Source organism: Frieseomelitta varia, unplaced genomic scaffold (genome assembly GCF_011392965.1).
Source record: "Frieseomelitta varia isolate USP_RPSP 00005682 unplaced genomic scaffold, Fvar_1.2 scaffold_131, whole genome shotgun sequence".
In the NCBI taxonomy this organism is placed as follows: Eukaryota; Metazoa; Arthropoda; class Insecta; order Hymenoptera; family Apidae; genus Frieseomelitta; species Frieseomelitta varia.
The window spans coordinates 950653-978048 of record NW_025108984.1 but is presented as its reverse complement, the minus strand read 5'-3'; the positions used below and the strand labels follow the sequence as shown (position 1 = coordinate 978048).

At 28.2% G+C, this 27396-nt stretch overlaps 1 protein-coding gene across 3 annotated transcripts in view; it reads left to right on the top strand.

Moving 5' to 3' along the window:
* Positions 1–27396, top strand: part of LOC122529896 (trafficking kinesin-binding protein milt) — a 61202-nt gene that overhangs the window by 6175 nt on the left and 27631 nt on the right. For 2 of the 3 annotated variants that reach the window (XM_043656427.1, XM_043656419.1), the window contains exons 2-4: positions 2220–2427; positions 12204–12308; positions 14000–14104. In XM_043656427.1, coding sequence (XP_043512362.1) covers positions 2220–2427; positions 12204–12308; positions 14000–14104 — 418 coding nt within the window. Of the gene's footprint in view, positions 1–2219; positions 2428–12203; positions 12309–13999; positions 14105–15300; positions 15565–19267; positions 20435–27396 lie in introns of those variants that run through there. The other variant, XM_043656411.1, reaches the window with a different exon arrangement.

Genomic DNA, 27396 nt, shown 5'->3' with positions numbered 1-27396 from the left:
ACAGTTGTTACATTTATTGAATATAAAATCTGTTGTTTTTTATATATTAAATTCAATAAGTACTACAGAAAATTTTTTCATTTTTATATTTCAATAATATTTTCTATACACCATTTTGTTGTTGATGTTTTAAAGTAAATGTGTAGTAGAAAATGTGAAGGATCGGTTCTGAAAAATAATCAGACTTCTTTATTTTTTTTACAAATCTATCACTTATAAAAAAATTCGTGATCGATGGATTACATGCATATGTATCTTACTACGTAATATAAACTATTTACAGAAAAAAAAATTATCAATTTTTTTCTTGAAAATCTTTTAGCTTTAGCATCAGAATTTCAAATCAATATTCAATTACATATTTAAAATAGAGACCTAGAGTTCATTTAAATTACTTTAATTAATCACTTTAGCTATTGACTTTTTGTGAATTTGATATTTTATGTAACACTACATATACTATTTCATGTTATAAAATATTTACATATCTTAAAAAATATATACTTATATAATTTATATATTTTTTATATAATTATACTTATAAAAAATATTATATTTATATTATTAGTTATATTTTATTTTATTTTTAAAAAATTTTATCATTTTCATTGACAAACTGAGAAAAAACTTGGATGTTAAAAGGTTAATCTTTCAAAGTCAAATGCCCTTACCAAAATTGATCAACTTGGCTTCTATGTAATTCTTGATGTCTTAAAAAGCCATAGGAATAGCTACTATCAGATTTCTTCTAAGCTAACTTAGTCCTTATTCCTTATACATATTTATATTACAATATGATCAGGATGGGGTAATAAGATACTTTGTATATGCATCTAAAAATTGCAAAGCACTTAACACTAGTATCTACATGCTGTAAAATATTTATTGGCGTCATTTATATTTTTTACAAGTAGATTGGAACGTCTGTCTACTGACCAAATGTTTCAGTTTTTAATACATAAAATTTTTTTTGGTTTTAATAACTTTCCATACTTTATTAAGAACTTTTTGTTTGAATTTGTAGAATATCCTTTAATTAAATTCTTCTTTATTTTTTATTCATAAAGATTTGTAAAGACAAGAAAAAATCATGTTTTCTATTAAGAAATATTATTTAATATAATATATTATATTATTATTTTAATATAGTAATATAATATAATAAGAAATACTAGTTTTTATGTTTTTGCAGATTTAAACATTTTGCGATAATATTTTGCCTTTTTGACGAGATATTTTCTCTGTTTGTTTATTAAGATAAAGGTTCTGTTTCGGAGAAAAATCAATTTACAATTAATCTCGTAGCACATATTAAATGAAGGATATTTTGTTTCTGAAAATAATGTTGCTTGCTTTCCTTATACATGTTATAATCGCTAACTTTTTAAACTTTTCAGTCTTTCAGTCATCGTTATTTATGCATATTTTTGAAGTGTTATGTGAAAACATAAATTACAGTAATCAACTTACAAGCAGAATATTTTTCTCAAACATACGAATGATTTTTCTTTTTTGGGAAGAAAATCTTTTTACCAATGAATATGGTTTTAATCTGTTTGTATATAATCAATTAGTTTCAAAGAAATAAACTTGTGTTCAAAACTTCCTACAACTTTCGCCAATCTCATTTTCATTACCCTGTGACAAAGAAGCTAACAAAAATAAAAATATAAGAAAAATTAGGGTAATAGTATACACTTTAATGACATATATGCTACAACTTTAAAATTTTTACTAACAACTGGAAAGTTTGTTTCTTATTACTCCCAGTAAGAGTATTAGGATACATAATGTTGAGAAAATAAGAAACAATATTTATTTTCTCTATGATTTAATTGAAATGTAATATTTTTCTTTTAAAAAAAAAATCATCAGATAAAAAAATTAGAGAAAAAATTCAGACTTGAATTCTATATACATAAGTACATAGAATTACCCCATATATAATAACACGTGTCCTGTTGTTTTTTTATTAAAAAAATACAAAATATAAATATAAGTGTCTAGATTGAATCAACCAAACCTGGTATATTTGGATTGAGAATAGCAGATAGATTTACTCGAACTATCAGTCATCGTTTGATTTTATAGAATGAATGATTTGTCGCGGTGAATGTATACCTATTTTATGAAAATAAAAATGATTCTCCGTTTGTTGAAATTTATCGAAAACAAATGATGCAACGTTATTTACTTTATCTATTCACATGTCTGTGAAGGAAGGTGAGGCGATATCCTTCGTCGCCACAGCGTCCAAACTGGCCGCCGTGGAGGATGCGGCTCCGAAGGGGCCCGAGGCTTCGATTCGATCGAAAGTCTCGCCCACGGCAAGGGCCGCCCTTCAGGCCCTTCGAACACCGAGGAATAGAATATCAAGCCCTCTTACACCGTCTCCACCGATAACCAAAGACGTTGAAACCATCACTGGTAAGTCATTTTTTTCTTTTATTCTATATTCACTATATATAGTACTATATATATATTCACTATACATATATATATTACATATACATAATATATATATATATATATACACACTATACATATATATATATATACATTGTATGTATATATGTAGTACCTATATCTTCCCCCCTCTCTCTCGTTATTTTTTCTCCTTCCCCCTTTCTTTCTTTTTTATAGTTTTAATACTGCTTTATCAGAAAATATTTTATCGATAAAAATTGAATTCTTGTATCGTTAATTTTTTAAGTTTAAGTGATTTCTTTTTAACTTTTTGTTTTTCCTTTTTCCTTTTTTTTTTTTCTTTGTTTTACACAATTGTTGTTGATGTGTCATAAACAATGTAAATACATATTCATTCTAGAAAGTACATAATGCTTCTTTCCACGAGAATGAATAACATCTATTTCGTTGAATTTTTTAATCAGGGATTTGAGAAAACCGACAGTTATGATAAATTTCTTTATTGATGATATCATTCCGGATCTCAATCGTCAGACTTTGCCAATACGTTTGGCAGGTCATTTCGAGTAAAAAAAATGTTTTATACAGCATGGGTCGATTCGTTTTCGAAATAACTGTAAATAGAACTATTGATAACTATTGAATTAGAGCATTATTCCTGTTGAAACATATGTAATTTTTTTTTTTTTTTTTTTATATGGAGTTACATAAAACCGAGAATGTATTTAAGTGAGAAACTTATATATACATAATGAACTGATGGCAAAGATCAGAAATTGCTATTACCATCACTAATGACCTTGTGAATGCAGTCCATGGAAGCACGCTTATCTACGTATGAAGAAACAAAAAAATGATCATTTTGAACAATTTGTGTGAACCAACCAGTGTGAACAAGTATAAATCAATATAAAAAGTAGCTTGAAATAAATGGTTATCATTGAATGTATTTGATGAATTTGTGACTTATATTACTTTTCTCTTCATATGTCGAAGGCGACCCATGATGTATATAATACTTTTTTTCTCAAAATGCCCTTCCAAACCTGTTAGCAAAGTCTGACGGTTGAGATCTGGAACACCCTGTATATAATTAAAAAATATGAATAAACCTGGTACTTATATCATAATGTAATAATGTAATACTACAATAATATAATACAATATCATAAACCTTATAATGTAAGCATGGGCGACTCCGTGCACTGTGGAACTGCAGCACCTAATTTTTCTCAATATACATTTATTTTTCTCATAATACATTTATTAATTTATTTATATTTGTTTGTAATATTTAATTTTATCATCAACAATCCTAAGCAATAATAAAAATCCATTATACTTACAGTGTGTATGTACATTTCGAAAATTGCAGCATTTCAAGCCATGAGTCGCCACTAATTATAAGGTTTATAGGTATAGATTAAAGCAGTTTCAAGATTTAAACTAAAAGTTTTTTCCTACCTCTTTTTACTACTTTCGATTATTTGCAATATCATTGCATAACGGACGATTATCTATGATCAGTAGATGATATACTCATTAGCACATGTGATCTGTATAATAGCTGCATATGTTACAAGTTTATTATGATCTACTAAAATATCACAAGAAATTATGCTCTATAATATTATGTGGCACTTAACTGAATAGGTAGAATTCATAATGTGCTTTACAAATTCAGAAAGAGAATGTGTGAATTAAAATTAATACGTTAATTGCAGTACATACAAAATTATTATAAATGTACTATATGTATTGTATAAATCTTTTTAAGAGTTTGTTATAATAAGTGATTGTGATTTCATTAGTAAAATCTAAAACAAATCTCAAAATAGAGAAATTCTATTTTATTAGTGAAAGATAGAAGTTATAGATTTAGTGAAAAATTAGTATACTTAGTGTAAAGTTAGTATATTTAGTGAAAAATTAGTATAGTGATTTATTAACATAGTGATGATTGGTACTTCTGCAATATCTGCGAAATGCATGCTTGTAATAAATATTTGTATTAATTCTATAATATACTGCACTTTCAGTTTTTTTTCAAATTTATAATCGTGATAATTGTGTTGCAGTGTTAATAAAATTTCGAAATGTTTCATACATGATATGTCCATAAAAATTTATATATTTTCCTACAACTATTTTAATACGCGCAATTGGAACAAATTACAAGTATGAAACGGTAGGAAATAGAAAAAAATTGTATGATTTGTACGATTTAAGTAAAAAAAATTGAAAGATTTCGAATGACATATGATGTAATGTTGATCTCCACTCCACGGTGACATTTTAAACATTTTAAAATCACGTCTATTTTTTTTTATATATCCTATTATATTTTTATTTAATATAAATATTTAATATAAACAGCAGTGAGACGTTGTAATCGAAAATTTATTAATTTAAAAGATATTTTCATTTTAGTTTCCTCAAATTTATCTTATAAAACGTACAATTGCATTTACCTCATAATATTCTTTCTGTATTTCATATATTCAATTTGATGAAATTATAATTGAAACATCCTTTAAATTAAACATTTTCACTTACAGGCATTTCAAAAATTGATTAATGTATTTGTCAGAAAGTCTACAATTTTATTTAAAAAAAAATTACTTTTAAATCATGAAAATATTGTCACTTCTCGAATACGTGAAATTATGCATTTGAAGCTATTTAATTTTATAAAATCTAGTTATCTCATCGTTTCAAAATTATAGCTTGTTTTGTGTAGTTATGTAACACTCTATATGAGAAATATCTTCATAAATATGCACACACTTCACGGATACAATAATCGATCTTGCGTCAGCAGTTAGTAATTACTTTTACTGAGAGTCTTATGGATTAAATAGAACCCACAAATAATAAAATTAAATTAAATTTTAAAAGCAATTGGTGAATTTGATACGCGATTCTACGACGTATTTATTGGTTTCAAATATTATTAATCACGATATAAATTTAGGAAATCCCTACTTTTCTGCTCTGTGCTTTCGAAATTGTTATTAAATTATTTTAGTAATCAGTAGGTTGTGGATTTCTACGTATTTATAGCGCAATTTTGCACGCCTAATGCAAAAACATAAAATATTCAAAATATAGTTCTTTCTGTAAATATTCGGTGTGTAAAATAACTTTCTGTCGAGATATTATTTCTAAAATTATATTTCCAAAATAAAAATCCGCCACCTAGTAATATCGAGGTTGAGTAACTTTTGTAGAATGTTCTGTTTCATTGGTCAAGCTATGTCACAACTTGTTTTACTGTTGCAGAAATCAATATTTCATTAACGTATCTATTACTTGCTCAAAATCAATTTTGTCTCGTCGCAACAATAAAATGACAATCACAGAGTCATTATACCTTACAAAATTCACTTAATTTTATCAGATAATTTTAATTGTGATTCACATTTAGTTAAATAACATTCTGTCAGAAATAAGAGTAAGTCTAGATACTTTCAACTGGTAATGTACATACCTGTATCACTTAACCTCTTGCGCTGGAATGACATGCCACGCACGTCGAGAATTTTTTGTTCCAAAATTATAATATTTTCAGTTTTAAGTATATTTAAGTAAAACAAAATAGGCAAAAAATAAATAATAAATTCATTACTTCTCAATAATTTTTATCGAGTGATATCATACCGACGAGTTCAAAAAAAAAAAAAAGCGACGAATTGTACACGGTTTGGTCACTCGTTATGGTCCGCAATCAGTTGCCAACGCAAGAGGTTAACAGACGTTTACGATCAGAATTGGCGCCGTGTTTTTATGATAAGAGCGTGATCAACTTATTAATTTATTTTCATCACACTAGATCAATAAATGCAGCGCAATTCAGAGAAGGATCATCGATAATGATTCGTGCGTGTCTAACGAGAAATTGAAACATGAAAATTAGTTGCTAGCACGTGGCATCTTGCGCAATGAAAATCCAGTTAGCGATGTTTGTGCTAATCGCTTACCTGCTTTTCCAATTGCAAAACAGTGCGAAAAATTTTACGAATGGCGCGAACTTACGCCACGAGACGAGAACGGATCTGATCGCGCGAATTCGTTAAAATTTAATTAAATTAAATTTAAAAATAATTGTTTTCAAATATTATTAGTCGATTTTCGAACAAATTCCTCGCAATCGTTTCTCACGCGTGACACTTTTAAAACACTCTTGCGGAATCACTGAACCAATTGAGGGAAAATGGAACATCCCACGCGAATGATCGAAAATCCTCGGACGCGATTCGTACACGAAAGGAGTGCTCTAATCGTTGCGAACTCAAAGGACGAACTATCCTCTCTGCTCTCGAGAACGAGTATTTTATGGTGGTCTGCGAACCTCCATGGCAAACGACATTCACCGCTGGCAAATGATGATTGCTTCTCTCGGTCATTATCATCATCATTACCGTTAGGATCATTACCATCATCATCATCATCATCATCACCATCATCATCATCATCATCATCATCATCGTCATCGTCATTGTCATCATTATTAATATCTTTGCTATCGTCATTGTTGTTCGCTTCTTCATTACAGCCATTATTTCGATAATCTCCAATCAAACGAATAGCAATGAATGGAAAAAGTTGACGAAGCTTTTTGTTTCGATATATAATTTATGATTTATTTGCGTTTCTTTTCGATCTTCAGAACTTACTGTACGATTTTTTTTTTTTTTTTTGCCAATTTATTGAACATTGAATACAAAGAAAATGTTACAGTGTCTTGAATTTTCGTCAAGCTTTTAATACTCAAAGTTCAATAAAATGGTAAGAAAAAAATCATGTATAAAGTTTTCTGGGGCCATTATAAATTCATTGTAGATTCAATACTGAAAAAAAAGATTGTTCAGTGTTTCCACATATTATAACAAATTTATAGTTTTTCCAAGGAGAAAATTGCCATCTGCTGACATAGTGCAAAAATATCTTTGAATAAAATGAACGATATTGAATAATATAATACAATAATATAAAAAGACTCTAATGTTGTTAAAAAACGATTAATAATATAATTTCGAAAGTGGAGCTTCGAACGAGCCGAAGTTTATTACTGTACGATTTCTTTTTGCAAAATTATAACAGTCTCAATAATCACTGTAATTACGAAAGAAAAACGCAGCTTCGTTTCCCAATAATTTGAATAAAGTAATAAAAATCAATTAATACTAAAACTTTTGCAATTTCGAGGTTTCAATTTTTATTTCTTTTTTCAATAACAGAGTTCAAACATCGAAGCTGCTTCCTTATTAGCGCAGCCCCTCTAATTTGGCGTGACAGCGATAACGTCGAGATTTTTGCTCGATACCCGGTGCTATAAATAGTACAGTTGGCATAGCAGGTGTATTTGGAACGTTCGAATTCATCCACCGACCTAACCCACAATGACCATTAATCTCTTGCGCTGGAATGACGTGCCACGCACGTCGAGAATTTTTTATCCCAAATTGCAACATTTTCTCAGTTTTAAGTATATTTAAATGTAACCCAGGCAAAACAAATGATAAATATATCACTTTTTAATCATTTTTCTATCCAGTGATATTGTACCGACGAGTTCAAAAGAAAAAGAAAACGACGAATGTATTGTATACGGTTCAGTCACTCGTTATGGTCCGCGATCCAGTTGCCAACGCAAGGGATTAAAACCTAAGCAATGTTTCTCAAACGTTCGAGGCGGGTGACGGTGTTTCGAGTCAGCTGACGAGATAATTTTACGATTCTGACGGTGATGCCGAAATAACGTACTTTGTTGCGTGGCTCTAAAAATAGCCGACCTATAAAGGGTCGCTCATTTTATGCTCTCCTAGCATTCATTTCTCTAATCTAGATCTGATGTTGATAAGCATTGTCATTGCGTGAATTAATTTGGAGATCTTCGTAATTTCCCGATATCTGTCGCTAAGGTTCACAGAGAGGACGGTTACGAAACATTTTCGCAATCATTCGCATTGCCCATCATGTTTGGTCCATCGGCTTATTTGAGAAAAATGAAAAAAAAATATATCAGTAAGATTCGTATTTCTAGAATAAAAACAAAAAATCATATTAGTCTCGTAAAGATATTGTTATCAGGTAGTCAAAAAATTCGTTGGCCCGATTCGCGAGATTTTTATTTCGGGATATATCGTAGATTGGCAAATGCGAGTGTCATCGATCAATGGTGAATAAAACATTTGTTAGAAAAATTATAATTAATTTATAATTTAATTTAATTTTAATTTATTTTTATAAGAAATTTATAAAAATCGATCTTTTTCGATCGATCTATTCGGGGGTTCGTAAAGAAACAAGGCTGGCTGCGAGCCAATAGATTTGTGCTATTTTGTTCGGTCTCTTCAAACGCTAAGTTCTAACTCGACTCGCGAATCTGTCCGATCGTTTCCTTTACCCATTCGAGTTTCGCGAATTATTTTTCGCGAATAACTGTTGGTGATTTTATAAATTTTGATGATTTTCATATTAATTTCTGCAAATGTAAAAAGTGTTCCGTGTTGTAAAAGTTGTAAATAATTATTATCGTAAATCGTGAGATTGCAATAATGATGTGAAAAGATGCGTTTGTCATCTGTTTCGACTTTAATTTCATTTAAATATTCTTAATATTACACTGACTTCAAAAAATATTGCATTAACATTGTTATTATGTTTTTCTATAACAGAGTTCTTGCTTTCTTTGCATTTTGAAAACAATTGGAAAACAAAATTTCAGAATTTCTGTTTATCACAAAATATGCACTTCTTTTATCAAATATAAAAAAAAATAACATTTCTAATGGGTAGAGTTTAAAAGAAACTAAAACTACGTATGCAATATGCTGATAATAAGTGAACAGTGATTTTAAAACAAATTTTAAACGTAATTCAGCATCGAAGTGATGAGGTTCAAGAAAATAGAGAATAATTCCTATCTAAAATGAGTTGAGACAAATAGATTGGAATTAAGGATTATGTACTTAGGAAGTGGTGACTCTAGCCGGCCCAGTGGCCCCGCAAGACTCAAAAAGATTCTCGAAAAGAAAGAAGTCATACTTAACAAATGGAGAAATGGTATGATTTTTTTCTCATTTTCTAATTTGCACTCAAACTATATCGTTTTATTCAATCTCGAGCTGCGTGCTTTGTTCTATTAAATCTCGAATGTTTCCGTTTTTAAATCTACAGTTACGTGAAGACAGGCTTTGTTGTCGAGCGAGATTAAATTTGCTTTGTAATCGAGTCGCTAGATGGCAGCACCAGCAACGTTACATAAATCTATACCGTTTTCAAAAATCAGAGTGCACTATTTTCATTTTTCGTGAAATAAAGAGTACTTCACCGAGTGTATATTTTGGTATAAATAATTCTTTAAATAATTGTTTTTTGAGAAATATTATATTTAGAATACTTTTGTTATGTAGGAAACGAATACTCAGGCATAAGTAATACGAGATATTAATATACACATACATTGACTTGATATTTAAAGTAAGTACATGCGTGTAAGAATATAATTATCATTGATAAATTACATTAACAATTACATTAAATAATCCTTATTGTTATTAGTAATTGAAATATTGTTGTCTATTAACAATTGAAAATACATATTTAATAAATGTAATTTATGTGCTAAAATCGGTTATTCAGAAGTACAGAACTAGGAGTTTTATGACATAATATTTATATACATACATACATACATACATATAATTATATCAAATATTATATATTATAATATATTATATAATATATAATATTTGATACGATATTTAATATATTATAATATATTGATAAACCTAAAAATGTTAATTTAGTACAATGTAATGTATTTATTTATATTATTATTTTGTTTTGTTATATTGTTATAATTATTTATATTATATTTTAATTTTAATAATGTGAATTGTATTTCATGTTTCATTTTTGTTAGTAATTAGTTACTATACACCTTATATGGCCTAATATAAATAATGCAAACAATTATATATTTACATTGGCATTGTCAATCTTTCAATAAAATAAATAATTGTCTTTCAATAAAATATATAATTATCTTCAAATATATATATAAATATCTTAAATACTCACAGTAAAAAAATCAAAAGAAGTTTATCATAAGCTGCTTATGAACAAAAATTATTCTACTTCTAATTTTGAATCTTTTACATTTAACTTCATTAAAAGAAATTAATTACTTTTATTAATAATTTCGTTCACATAGAAATAATAACAGGTTTACTCATAAGACTAATCATGCAATAAAAAATTTTATAATAAATATTTATCAAGAATAATATTTATATAAAAACTTATTGATCCTAGTAATAATTTTGACAAAAAAAAGAACATAATTCACAACGATAGACGCCACAAATTTTTCAAGTGTTTTCAAAAAAATAATTGAAATTTTCTGATTTAGTTAAAATTTAAAAATTTTTTTGAACCAAAAGAGATATACAGTTATATTCAAACATCATACATAATGAAGAAACATTTTTTTGAATTTATAAGAAGAAATTGCATGTATGTAAAATCTGTCTTAAATTTATTTAATTCATTTACTTAGAGAGATCCAGTTATTCACTTACCAGTATTAATTCCACTAAAAAAAAAGACAAAATTAAAAAATTTTTTTCTATTCCAGTTATTAAATCGTATTGGAAAGAAAATGTTGCTGGGTATACGATCAAAGAATGACCGAAGAAAGAAATCGTTCGCTCTATTATCACTTATATATTAATTACCTGCATTATTGTCAGCAGGCATAGCTGTCTATCAGATTGAATATTGATATAAGTGGCTTTGTACTTCTAGTTAATTTAGCTTGACAGTATGCAATAGAATCGATTACAGCAGTGTTTCTCATGGCAATGGTTCAACATTAAAAATTGTTTCATTACAATGCAGTTTAATTTATTTTATTTATATATGCTGCTACACTCATTAAATGGATTAATAAACTTAATTGATAATTGATAATTAGTCAAGATAAAGTTTCTTTTTTATCGAATGAGTCTAGAATCTTTCAAATGAATAATTTATAATAAGAAAAATTTGAGAACACTTTTCCTAGTAATACTATATCAATTAAATGTAGCATATTAGATCTTATATTAGATCATTACAATATTAATCCTCTCTCTGTGAGACACGTACGTATCCACGCTTCGATAAACAAAACACGGGAAATTAAAAAGATCGTATAGAAAACAGACACTTTCCAGCTTCATTATAACAATTATTTTTTGAGAGAAAATATTATGGAGATCATTTTCTAAACTGGTTATAAAACGCGTGTAAAACGCAGACTTTCAAGGAAACATTTTGTAGAAACTATAAAAATTAATAATATAATAAAAAATTATTATAATATAGATATAGTATAATATAAAAAATAATATAATATAATAATAATATAAAAAATTATTTTACATATAGATATAATAATTATATATATATATTATGTAGATATAAATTTCACAAGTTCATATGAACAAAATATTGAAAAATTCGATATACGTATGTTAGCAATTATCAAAAATTATATTGTTCTAATAATTAATTATTCAATTTTATCAGAAATTCACTTGTAACATGTAGTAAGTACAATATGCTGATTGTACAGTAAATCGGAGGTAAAATTTTGAGGCAATTTCTTATAACTAATTTAACGTTTAACATAGTTATCAAAATTATTAATTTTATTACTTTTAGTAGTTTTTAGTAGTTTAGTGAAATAATAATAATAATAATAATATGTAAATCTGTAATTGTAGAGGTCTGCAGCGGAGGTGAGCTACCAGAAGTTGAAATCATCAGTCTACTAGAAGAACAAATTCCTCGATACCGTTTGCGAGCCGATACTCTCACTCAGTTTCAAGGTAAATATAGATATATAAATATAATTATAAGAACGAGGTAATATAAGTGAAGTACTATACAAGAGGGTCTCTTTATTTTTTTCATATAAATTTTATCAGCTTTTTTATAGATAAGAATGAAATTGAAATACGTAATGAAAAGTTCATAAATAGCTTATTCATAAGTTACAACAAAAATATGGATATAACGTGAAAGTATGTGTATGATGTAAACGTGCTGTTTTGTACCGCCTGTCGTTTGTTGAACTACCTTTGACTGACCAGATACGTTTAAATTAAAACAGCAGTGTAGGTTTCTATTTCAAAGTATCGCGTGACTTTCGTTACAAGATCGATATTGATTATTGAATTTGTGGTTGATTAAATTTTGTCGCAGTTTTATCTAATTACCTTGCTTTTAGTATCAATATTCGTAATTAATTCTTTTCTTTAAAAACAGTACTATTATCTTATCCCCGTTTTATATTTTTGTTTTATAATTTCTTAACATTAAATTTACCAAAATGCTCAAAATGACCAATTTGTAATTTTTGTTGGAAATTTTATAGATGTAAAATAGTGTATTTTTGGAGATTTAAATGATTTTTATATATACAATATATGAATAAAGGGTTGTATACTATTATAAAGTTTTTCTATCTTTTCTTTTTTACTTTAATGTGTAAATTTTCTCTGATGTAAATTTTATGTGTTAATCGTTGGTAGTTCTACTGATAGTGTTAACAAAGCATTTTCGAACTTTTTGTTACGTGATATTTCAATAATTACGTTGACGATAATCTGTACTAAAAAAGATGTATATGTAATGACATTCATTATCGATATCTATCAATAATTATACGTCGCAGGCTTGTAATTTACATTTAAATTTTAATTATTTATCACGTATAAACAGATCTTAATTATTATAAAAAAATATGTGTAAAATATATTACTTAACTTAAAATATATGTAAAATATATTACTTAATAATTAGAATAATTAATAATTGTAAATTTTAATAATTCCAGTAATCAAGCTCATTTTTATGCAAATTCAGATTTTTGATAATATAATTAAAAAAATAGAAGCTCATTTACACTTTAATATTTTCTATAAATGTGTAAAATTCCCAGGTACAGTCTAGTAATATTTTAAAAAATATGAAAAACAGAAAGAAGCAAAATTGATAACAAATGTATAGAAAAATACATAAAAAATATTCTGCCAGAAGTTTTTACTATTAATAAAAAGTTTATAAAAATGTAATCAAAATAATATATTATAACATTTGAAAATTGTTTCCCAGACTGGTACTTACATGAATCTAATTTATACAATATATATTTACAAACTATATTTTTAAACAGTAGCATTGATTACTTCAATTACATGTATTCTGTAAATTAACAGTAAACTTCCAAAAATTATATTTAGAGAACTAACGAGTAACTTCATCAGTTTAAAAAAATAATTTTCATTTTCATTTGACGTAAGTGCGTTCCCTTACATATTACGATCTCATTCAAAATAGATTATTTTATATTTGAAATAGATATATACAATGTTATTGTTGGTATATAAATCTGGGTTTTGTATTCTTTACATTTAAATATTATAGATAATATCTGATGTTTTGTATTCTTTACATTTAAATATTATAGATAATTAGTCTATAAATATTTGTACAACTGATTGTTTATTATTCGCAGGATACGAAAACGCTGATTGGTTTATTCCTTCACCGGCCCTAAAATCAGTTGACACTGACTTAAAATTGTCACCGGACCAAATCCGGGAAACTCTCAATTATTTCAGTAAGTTATTCTTTATATCATTTCATATATTCCGGCTTTTTCCGCATTAAACATGTGGCCTTATATATATAAATAAATATTCTTATATGGCTGTTGGTACAACATTAAATGTCATGAATGTCTTGATTTATTAAAGAAATTGGTAATTTGACAAATAACATAGTATGGAAAGGAGTATTTTAATGGGTTGTTTAATAAATTTAAAAATGGCAAATTTTCTTCGCTATTCCTTCAAAGATCTCGTGCAGAAATTTACAGTCAAGAAACTACTACTCTTTCCAACTCTTAATTCTCTAATATTTCACCTTAGAATTTTCGCACAAAAGATTGCGAATTGTTTATCGTCTTAAATCATATTTACGATCAATTTTTTTTTATCGATAAGCCAATAATTTCAACGATAAAATTCTACCTTTATCGTTTGTTTCTTATCATTTGTTTGCTATAATATTCTTTTACATTAATATTACTCATTTATTTATTTCTTTGAATGTTTTATTTCCCGCTATTTTTGTTTATGAACACTTATCCAAATTCGCTGAATTCATATGTTTATGAATAAAAGCATGTATATTGTTCAGATCCTTTCTGTACTTATTTTTAGCTTTATAGATTCTTTGGTACCTTACTTCATTTCTAAAATAAAACTTCACTGAGATTATTTTTTTTTCAAATATATATGCTCTTTTAATTGAAAACAATCAATGCATTGAACAAGTAACATGAAAAAGATACTTTTATGTTACTCTCAAATGTTGCGGAACAACTGTGATTACAAGTATTTTGAAAGAAGTAATAATAATTTATTGTAAGAAACAAACATTCGTTTTTGAGGTTATACAATTTTATCAGCAAATTTATATCCAACTGAATATTTTTATTATATCAATTCTTATAATCTGTATACATTCGTTAGGAAAATCCGGACATCTTCATTGTATTAGTTTTTTCGTCTTGCAATGTAGGGTTTGAATGAAACGTCCATTTTACTAAAACCGTATTTGCAACAAAGTACATTGGATCAGATACTCGAAAATACGTTTGTTCTTTATTTAAAATATTTTACGACTTGATAACAAGTCACATGCAATTAGGCGCTCATTTGTTGAGTATCCAATCGTAAGAGCCGCCCGGAAAGATTCTCAGCCAATCAGAGCGCTTGACCCAACAGTGCTCTGCTGGAACATCCATAGCTGTGTGCTTTAGTCGCCGCTCGTCCTCCACGTTGGACGGATGGTGTGCGTCTCTATTATCATATTGTGTGGCAAAAGAATTTTCCTAATCTTTCGGTAAACGAACTGACTTACCTCAGTGTTTATCGAAGGAAAGTGAACTGGTTCCTAAGAAGTGGCAATCGTAAGTGAGGGGTCGTGTGGTGATCTTTTTTTTTCGTGTTCTTCGTCACAGCGTATTACACGAAATCTACTGCATTACTTTTTTTTTCCTCACATCGTTGCGATGTACGTATATAACATTTTACATAATGTTGTACAAAAATTTCAGTTGAAACGAATCGTAGGTACTTTTCGTAAATCAATGTCGACAACAGAAATTCTGAAAACGTACTGCTTATTCATAAATTTTGCTTGATTGGAAACTCAGGATTAAAGTTGCTTTCGGTGTTTTATTACACATTTTACACATCGTTTTGATGCTGTATGATGATGTGACACCGAGCTTTAATAATATTTCAATCATAATGCAGCTTACTGCGGTACATGTTGTAGATAATGTTCTTCCACTGCTTTCGGTAATACTATCGAGCACAAAAGTAAATAGATTTGATTAACTTTACACTTTCATAATGAAAAGATTTGTCACAAGATTCTTAATTACAATTGTAGCATACCATTTTGAATAATAAATAAATAAAACTGCAGAATATTTTTCTAATTTAAGTCGGGGGAAATTGGCAATAGTATTTTGATTAAGTTAGATTAAAGCGACTTTTTAAGAATAACATTTTTGTTTAATTATTGAGATAAATTAGTTTGAATATTTTTGTTAATAAATTCATTAAAGTTTTATGAAACGCGTTACGAAAATATACATTATAAAGGTTAATTACATAATAGTGTAATTAATGCTTGGAGAAAATTGTACATATTTGTAAGCATGTGTATTCGGATAAAGTTAGGTTAGGTTTTATAAAAACATTTTTCTTATACTTTACAACAAAAGTTTAAAAAATTTGTGTAAAACGTGTCTATCATTAATAGCCTAATCGAATTGAGTGATATTAAATTAAGTTAAAATTCGTTTTATTTATAATTTAAATAACGTTTGTTAGGTTATGCACACTACGCTCAACAAAAATCTGTTCTGTTTTGAATTTTACTTTTTTACGCTTTATACTTCTCATTATTTAATATTGCAATTAACATATCAAGTTATATAATTTTAACAATCTTTTATTTTTGTAAACATGTAAACATTGCCGATAATATGGCAAATTTCGGCGATATTCTTTGTTTAGAATTTCTAGACAAAAATTATAAAATTAAATAGAAATATTCAAATTTGTTTTAATTTTACTTGTGAATCCTCCAAGCATTAAATTATTAGTATACAACATAACAGATTGATATGCTGAGGTTATGGTACTAAAGATGTGAAAAATGGCGGGAACGAAATTGCAGAACGATTGTATTTTGCGATTAAAAATAATAAAATTATTGCAAAACAAAATAAATTGTTCGTTCGAACACGGATAGAGAGAATGTTTTCTTAACCTCTTGTGCTAAGTAACTGGTTCACCGACCATAACGAGTAACCAAACCTTATAGAATAATTAGAAATAGATTATAGATTGATAGAAATTACTAAGTAATAAATTTATTATTTGTTTTGCCTAGGTTATATTTCACTATACTTAAAACTAAGAAAATATTGCAATTTTCGGGTAAATATTCTCGACGTGCGTGGCACGTCATTCTAGCGCAAGAGGTTAATAATAAAATTAATTGTGCAATTTGTCTGAATATGGAGGTCTTTTTCGTGATTTGGTAGCTTAAATAAAAATATAAATACTAATCAACGATGCGCCCCGATTGTTTTATGCATTTAATTAGCATACTTTTTTTTATACAGAATTATTAAAATATTTACTGAATCAAAACATACGTATTATTAAATATCATCGTACATGTTCAGTTTAGAATAAAAAAATATTTTAAAGTTAGTGCATAAAAGGATTTATAGTTTCGCTTTGATAAATGACGGTGACGTTAAAATCCGAGTAAAATGCGATTCTGAATGGTTCGAAACCATTTAATTTCACCTAATAGGATTTCTTTTTGTCATCTATTAGTGCTATCGTTCCATTTGCACGAGGCAAAAGAGTATAGTATGTTTCTTAGAATTGCGTACTATTACTTAACTTAGTAAGTAATGTTTGTTTTACATTCGTTACAATATCCCTTTTTTTTTCCTTTTCTTTGCAAATCTATGTATATCAAAGTTAGGTAACTAATTGGTTCATAGTTCGATATGAGAGGAATTTCTCAAGTTCCATATTCGATTTTCTCATAGAATCACGTAACAATCGTTAGACGATCAATTAAGCTTTCCTTATTTAAAAAAAAAGAAAAAACCGCGTAATTCTTCAGGCGCATTTTCTTTCATATAGGTCAACGCTTTCTCATAGAAATAATCAACGAGTTAAGTGGCAGCCAGAAGCAAAATGCGATATGTATAATGGTTTATTGTTTTTGAAACTACGCGTCTGGGCTCTTTCACACCAATTTATTGCTCCCAATTTAATGCCCATAGTTTAATCAGCGTGCGCGGATATTCCGCATTATAACACTCGAGTCTCACTCGTTCTTAGAATTGCAAGATATATAAGAAACGGATTGAAATAGATTGTGGAATATTCATGGGATATTTACGTTTTAACAGTTATTGAAATATTCATACTGCCGATGATTATCGTTTGAAACTAACGTAGTGTTATATTATTTAATTAATTTAATTTGTTATTAGTTCGTGTGTAACAATCACAGATAAAAGTCACATTGCACTGTTTTGTTTCAGATTCCAATCTTTTATCTCGCAAAAGAAATTCTCAGAAATATGTTTGCGTCTACAAAAATCTTTATCATAATTACTAACTTTGTAAGGATAGTTTGTAATAGTTTGTATGTACAAGGATGGACTAAATTTGAATGTAAGTTCTTTGTATTAATGTGAGAAGAAAGATTGTCTAAATGTAGTTCCATAGTGCACCTTTATTGACATTAATATATTTTAATTTAATACTGTTAAATGTTTTGATATATTATATATATGATAATAATAAATATACAATATGCAAATATGTATTTGCAATATATGCATATAATATTTAACAGGAAAAACGAATCTTTAATAAATAATTTAATTAATAACCCTTCGAATGCTCAAAATTCTTAGAAATCTAAAAACTTAATACTGAATGAGGAGCACACAACAAATCAATAATATGTCTTTAAATAAACATATTCCATTTAATATATTTATTCATACATTGTAACAAGTTATCTTCCTTGAACATCTAATAAGTAAATCAATCATTTTATTATTGATTGCAAGATTATCTATACAACAACCTATAAATAACTACCTAAAGAGTTGATATTTATCTGAATTTTATTGATACAAATCTTTTTTTCTATTTTTATTATATATATATATATATTAAAGAATGTTATATATTATACATATATATTAAATGTTATACTCAATACTCGAATTCGTTCAACCTGTCTAAAACATTCTTTATGGTCTAATTCATGGTTAATTAATTTTGTATTGAAACTCTAATTAACCTTACAGTGTTCATAAAGATAATAATATCAGTGATTATATAGACTACAATCAGCTAATCAGTCACGTATTTCAAGTTTATTACGATTATTTTCATATCGATTGTTTTGTAAACAATATTGCGCGATACTTTCGATGATACGCCAGTATTTTTAACAAATGGTGTATGTATATGCACGTTTTATTTATTTTGATAAGAAAGGTGATACAATATCGGTTCAAAGAAATCATGAGCAGATACGAAAGGCAATATTAGTAGCGCGCTTTCGTCGTTACTGTCGGCATTAATTTACGAAAATTGTTCGTACGATTCGTCGCTTTGAAACTCGCATTATTTGCAACATTATTACTTAACAGGCATCGGAATTGAACAAACAAATGAAGAAAGCAAGGATTCATCGACGCGGGAGAAACTAATGAAAGTATGCTAATTGGATGAAAGGACTTTTACAGCGACAGATCAGTTACCTCCGCGCGTAATCTCGATCGTTCTGAGATCGAGAACCTGATTATGGAACATGAGCAACGAGCAGAATCCGAGGCCGTGTTGGAAATTTAATCGGAACACAGACAAGGCTTCATGTGCAAGAGCAAGCTGTCAAGGACAAATGAAGGAAGACCATTCTTCGAAAACGACTGACAAAATTCACAATGTGTTCGGTCGAGAGCCGATTAAAAATTGGTCGAAGGACTACCTGCAAGGAAGCATCGTCGAAGCGGAAAAGAAGCACTCCGAGAGCGTTGCGGAGAGGGACAGCCAAAGAAATTCGTCTTGGCAAACAGTCGAGATCTGCCGCGATAGTTTCCTTTCGAGGAGCAACGAAGCCACTTCGGGACGAAACGTCGTACACACGGAGGCAGGAAATTTCCCGTGGAGGAGAGGCAACGCCATGGAACAACGTAATTCGCAAACTGTTTGGGATTTGAAAACGACCTCGCCGGAAGCGTGCGAGAGCAAACGGCTGTTTGGTATAAACGAAAATCTGCCGGAGGATTTGAAAGAGAGATACTTTTGGAAACCGAGGGAGAACTGGGGCATCTCGCAGAAAATGTACGAAAATTCGAAGGAACGTTCTTCCCAGAGCACCGACGCAGGAAGTCCCGTTGGGGCAGCCGGCTCGCAAGCTTCCTACAGGATGGTGAAAAATTGCGAAAACTGTTCCTGGAGGTTGGAAACAAGCTCGCCGTTGGACCGAACGCCGACGTTCGCGAATTTGGCGTTGGACGTCTCGTACGCGGGTTTAGACACGTCCGGTTTCCTAGATATCGAAACCTCGAGGAAGTCCGAGGACGATATGCCCGAATATTGGGAAGATCTCAGCGTGGTCGAGTGCCTGGGTGACAAGTCGTCGTCGTGCGACGAGAGCACGCCGGAGGAGCGGGTGCAGGCGTTGAAAGAAATTCTGGCGGAAACCGATATTCACGAGGGGGATGGAATCGTCTCGGATTTTCTGTTCCACGTTGCCAGAACGAAGTACGGCAAGATTTATATCAGGGTTATCAGAACGTTGCTCCTTAACCGAGGTAGGATATGCATGATTTATGCTATTGATCGGGTTGGTCTTGCTGTACGAAATCGAATGTAAATAGCTCGGCTACAGGAATACCACTCTGAATAAGAAAGTAGGTGGAAAGGTGACGGAGGCAGACGTGAAATGTGAAAGATAAGATAATTGAACGATAAGTTCCTGAAATTAAGTGCAGTTTAATTTTAACATGCCTTCTATTTTATACGTACAATCGAATTATTTATTTTGTACACGTTATTTTACAGGTGTACAAATTTGTCCATTTATTTATTTTTATTATTATTTATTTATATATTTATTTTTTATTATTATTTATTTGAATTCAGTTCTAATCAATTCTTTGTATCAATGTTGCAAATGAGATACCTATTTAATAACTGTGAGTTACATAACCTCAAAAAAGCAATGTTGACTGATAATTGATGCAATAAAGACGATGCATTTTCGTTGTATTTCGTTTGCGCGGTTGGGTTAGGAATGAATTTCTTGTACTTAGATTATAAAAGGAGTGTTTAGGTTAGGAATTTCTTGTACCTCGATTGTGACAGGAGTGTTTAGGTTAGGAATTTTTCCGTTGGGTTTCAGTTAAAAAGTGCAGGTTTAAGTTAGGACATACAAACTAGAGATCATTTTTCACAAATAGAGATTTCGAGACTAGGTTTATGCTATAGATTATGTGCATGACCTAGGCTATTTTTGAAATTGTATAAAAAGCAGTGAACAATGTACCATGATCCTTAACCTCTTGCGCTGGAATGACGTGCCACGCACGTCGAAAATATTTCGCCCCAAAATTGCAATATTTTCTCAGTTTTAAGTATATTGAAATATGATCCAAGCAAAACAAATAATAAATTTATTATTCCTTAGTAATTTCTATCCAGTGGGTTATACCGATGAATTCAAAAAGAAGACTAGTTATTGTATGACGGTTTGGTCACTCGTTATGGTCCGCGAACCAGTTACTAGCGCAAGAGGTTAAACATATGTATATGTTAGGAAAATGACGCGTGAATGTTCCAGAGATGGTTCTTCTAGGCTAACATTCTACCGTTCTCCCATCGTAACTGTCGTACTGCCTTCTTTTCTATGCAACAAGATCCTTAACGCTACGCATATCTGTAACGCATCGACTTCCAGCTTCATGCATACATGTGATGGCGGTTAATTTTTGTCCTCTCTGAATAAAAAAACGAACGAAATTATCCATATAGTCCAACGTCACATGGAAAGTCTGTGGCACATTGAAAAATTAGATTTACACGTACTCATTTTATTTATTTAAATTTTAATACTATCCGAATGAAAGTTGGGAATTTTTGTAATTTGACAAAATTTTGCAGAAATTCGAGAAACAAATAATGGATTGTTCTTGTAGTCTCTTTTCCGTGGGGTAGTAGCAAATGCGTTAAGAAACAGTATTCCTATTTTTAGATTTTAGACGGCTGTACGGTTTACTTGCCATTTCTTTAATCTTTAATCTAATTTACCATTTACCTGAAAATCCCACTTGTGGGCTAGCAGCTGTTCAATACCCTATTCGTGCTTAGAATTTACACGAATCCCTGTCATAAACGTGCCAAAATCAGCTGTTATAGGATTTATTAAAAGATTGAAAATTTAAAGTTTTTTATTTGTTTTATATTCTTTATATTTAATATTCATTATTAGTTTATTAATTGATTTAAATCGAATTCCTTTTGATTTAATTGAAAGTGAATCAGAATTGGTTTCGGGATTTAATTTAGAATATTATAGTAGATTATTTATTTATATTTTTTTATCTGAATATATAAATTTATTATTTATAAGAATAATTTTTATTATAATTTTTTATGATCTTTTTATTGAAATATTTTATTTAATTTAGTGAATATAATTAATTTAATATTATTAGTAATAATTCGAGATGTTTTAGCTCGAATTCGATATGGTTAATATATATATGTTGAATAAAATTATTAATTTTATATTATTTAATATATTTACATTTAATAAAAAAATAATTATATTAATAAATTTTAATTAAACTTGAAAGCAAAAAATCTAACACATGGCCGGAACATCTTCACAGACATTTAAAAAACATTTCTCAGCTTTCAGTAGCTGATTAACATATCGTAAAACGTACAAACCAAACACCAAGGTGAAAGGTTGCAGGTCGGTTTTTCCCAATTTTTCTTTTAATACATGGTCGATGACCTTGCATTAAGGATTGGAACGACACAGCTTGATGTTTGGATTTCACCGTCTTTTCATACTGACACAAAAGAGACAACTCCCTTTCCAAGAACTAATGTTTCTTTTTTCTTTCCTAAGACTTTAGAAGAGGAGGAATTTTAGGCCTTAGTTTTCAGTATTTTCGTATATTCAGTGTTTCAAAGTTGTACATACATATATTACAGAATTATACATTACACGAAATTTTCGTATTAATTGGACTTGGACTTCGAAATGATTTCATGCGTGCGTCCGACTTGTATTTTGGACTTCGTACAGTTTTCTTGAATTTTATATTTAGAATTCATTCGGATTCCATTCAACTTCTTGTCGGCAAATATCTTCAACTCTTACTTCGAATTTTCATTACAACTCCTACTACGAAGAATTTTTGAGAATATGTTTATATGACTTTTTTTTTTTTTATTTTCACTCCTACTAGAGTTCTATTTAATATATATTTACTATATATTCTTACTATATATTATTCTATACTATTCGTTACTATATATATTATATATTATACTATTATATTATTATATACTGTATATCCTACTAGAATCCTACGTAATATTACACAGTGTAGAATACTATAGTATTAAGTATAATAACAAAGTTATGCCAGAAGAAGTAGTCACATCTTTTATATAAATAGACTGAACTGTTTGGAAACTGTCTGTTCGCAATGTTATTCTGTCAGAGAATACTCAGGAGACGATCCGCATCGATTGAAGGTCAAATGACTTTTCTCTGGTCCCTGAGTTCCCTGAACTATTCTGAGCCGATGGAAAATTGAGGGAAGATTTCTTCGTTCCCTTTCCATTGGCTTTTGGGCCTCAAGATGAGGCCCAAATCGTTGACATCCACTCGATTTTCAAGATCATCTGATATTATTACGTCACTGAATTTTTTGACGTTACAAGAAAAAATTTATACGCGTTAGGAGTCGATAAGAGAAATTCGTAATGCATTTCGCTGAGACTGCAATCGATTCACGATATCGTGAATTCAATTTTTCATTTTTAATATTTTTCGAAGTGAAACTGGACAATATAATTAGTCAGTCATCTTCAAGCTTCAAATGTTTTAAAAAAGACAATATAAAATATTTATAATAAATAATAAAGGATAATAATGTAAATGATAATAAAATAAAATAATATATAATAATTATAATAATAATTTTATAAAATAAAATAATAATGAACGATAATAATATAAAACATTTTATAGGCATTTAATAGTCAAAGTTGTACAAATTCTGAAAAATATGTTTCTTATATTTATTTATTGAACAAATATAAATAAACCAGAACTAAACTCATAAGTATATTCAAATGTACAGAATTTATTAAAGTTATTATTTCTATAATTAGCTTTATTCGCATTATATCATTTATTTTATTATATTTTTTATATTTTATATTTAATTATATCGTGTTTAATGCAATGTCGTGTTTTTTCAATCAAATGTAAGAAACATCGTTAAAACTAGTTTAATTTTAGTTTAAAAAATAATTACAATTCGCAAAATTTCTTGATTACAAATTTGACGTACATCTGTGATTGATTGCACATATCGTTAAATCTTTCAAGGAAAGATTTTTTTGTTATAGCACTATATAACACTAGAGATAACAGCATACATCTATGAATACATGTTTATGTATATAACATTTTCTTTTTGTTATATACATAAAGAAATAAGCTTATTATTGTATCGAGACATTGAATATTAATACAATTAACTTTTAACATGTCTCTTAGTTTTATAAGAAAGATTTAGATTAGATAGAGATAGATTTATAAGAAAAATAGGAAAAGACACTCTTTTATTTATTTGTATATGTAATAACGATGAAATGACTGTTCTTGTATATATTATAACGAAATCGATATGATTTTTCTAAATTAATAAGTATAATCATTTTTATATTAAATAGATACATATGAAAGCCTTACAGTTACCAAATACTCTTTATACTAATAAAATTATAGATGACTATAAAAGTTTGCATTATATCATAAATATTTAAAGTAATTTTGTTTTTTTTCATTTTGTACCTGATTTCTGATGGAGATTAGATAGAGATTAACTCAAAAATTAAGCAATATAAATCCACGATAACGCGATTCTTTTTACAATAGCTTTTAAAAGACTTGTAGTCTTTGAGATATTTCAAATTATTATTTTTTATTATTTTAAAAACTTTTTAAGATAGACTTTTAGATATTTAAATCTTTTTTAAAATAATTTTTTTTTTAAGATAAGTTTTTAGATATTTAAATTTTTATCATTTTAGAAACTTTTTCGTGTCTTTGTAGTAAGCTGATTTTATTTACCAAAGTGTTGTACGTGTCATTCAGCTTTAACCGATATATTTATAACTTTTACGTTTAAATAATTCTGAGATAGATGAATGTGTCGTGCCTGATAAACAAAAGATTTTTTGCATGTAAATACAGTGCACGTATTAAATATAACATTATATAACATGATTGATTATAAATAGAATGCACGGTTATATTTCTATATCAACTACCATAATTACTACCATTTTGATAAAATTATATCATCGTAAACAATAACATGCATATTATCTGAACGTTATTTTAACACGAATAAACATATTGCTTTTCCACCCTAACTCAATATAAAATTTTTGATACACTGGTCCTCTATAATATGATTAAAAAAATTGGTTGAAAGAGACATATTTGTGGCATGAAAACGTCTTTCCATTGACTTGAAAGTTAGCAATTTAATAGTTTTGCATTAATTCTTATGCGACAAGAAGGGCTTGTTTAAAGTCATACATTTCTCTGCGGAATTAATTGTTCCAAAAAAGAATTTATTTCAATTAGAAGAAATTCATTATTTAAGCAAGGCAATCTTTTTCGTTATTTTTAATATCAGAAGTAAGAAATAACATTCTTCAGCTGATTTCGAAGATCTCCGCAAAAGATAAGCTGAGCAGTCAATTTATACCATTTATGCATATCATTTTATCTTTCTTATATGAAACAAAAATTATTTATTTAGTTCTGTCTTTTTGCTCTTGGTTTCATATAACTACATTTGTTAAGGCTTCCAAATTTAAAATATTTATTCAGATCATTGTGTTACAAATAAAAAAAAAATTAGTAAAAGTTTATGCACATAAATTTTTCTCACAAATATGTTACTACGAGACATTCAGACCTAATAAAGTAAATATCTCATTTACATACAATTTTTTGTTTGTTTATAGTGGACGAAAGTATTTGTTGGTTAAAAAATTTTCATTTTGAAGTCTGAAACTTCTATTCTGATAGTTCTAAATTTGTGTTATGCAACAGATGGAAAATTAAGGCTACTCTCTTATTCTAGAAAATTATAAAAATTCGAACGTCTCCAAAATCACTGAAAAATTTGTTTCCCAAAATATTGAAGATTAAAATTTTTAATGATTTTGTTAAAACTTGCACCTAATTATTTTCTTTAATTTTGACCATTTTATTTAATTTTGACTATTAAACGAAATATTAAGACTTGTTATTTATAATTTTCAAGGTCACAATGGATCTAGTCATGGAGGAAGATTTTCAGTGATTTTAAAGACATTTGAAGTTTCGAGAACAAAGATATTTTTACTTTCTCACCAGGTGCATGATGTAAAAACATCTTTAAAAAAAGTCGAACTTAGGGCTGTCAAAGTAGAGGCTTCCCGCTTCAACTCTTAACTGGTATCATTGGATATTCGAAGCCATAAAAATTTATTAATTTTAGAATTGTTCAACTGACTTAATTTTATTATTTTGTTTCCATTAAAAAGAAAAATATATAAAATAATTAATAATTTGCATGATATAAATTATAACTTATGACCTCATGATACCAATTAAAAACTAATATATTTATTAAAATAAATTTTTCTTCACAAAATTATAGCAGTTCAAAATTTTTTGATGATTTTTTCATCGTGTGTAAATATCTCTGTATACATACATATGTTTGTTTTATATTTATTTATTTTATTTACACTTACCGACGAAAATTAAAAAAACAATATGTCTTCAAAAAATTATCGTTCATTCTTTAATTACAGAATTTAAATTACATAAATTGAAAATAAAAATAGTTCGAAGAGGTAATGTATTATACATTAACAGAATATAAGCATTTTTTTGGAATCTAATTTATAAAGGTCACAATATTGAAACAAAAACTCTAATTAATGATTTTTATGACAAAAGTTAAGAAACATATCTTGATTCGTATAATCATTTTTAATAAAAACAAATGCTTATAATTTTCATTCTAACATTTTCACAACTGCATGGAATTTGCGAGACATCGATTAAATTAATTAAACATAAACGTTCAGTATATTAGACCATAATTTTTTTCTATTAATTTTGCTTTATTAATAAAAAAATATAATATAAATATATATATTTATAATAAAATATATAATAATAATAATAATAATAATAATAATAATAAAAGAACTTTCAACTGACGTTTGATGTAATTGTCTAAGTTGGATCTATTATATTTAAATCCTGGAGGTTGACTTGATGTTATAATTCTTAAATAATATTATAATTTATAATCTAATTATATAATATACAGGGTGAGTCTCGTAACGTGACGACATCAAATAACTCATAAAATATTTGTTGTACGAAAATATGTTCCGATAGAAGTTGCATGGTTTTCAGGGGGACATATAGTACTGTAATCAGTTTCATGTT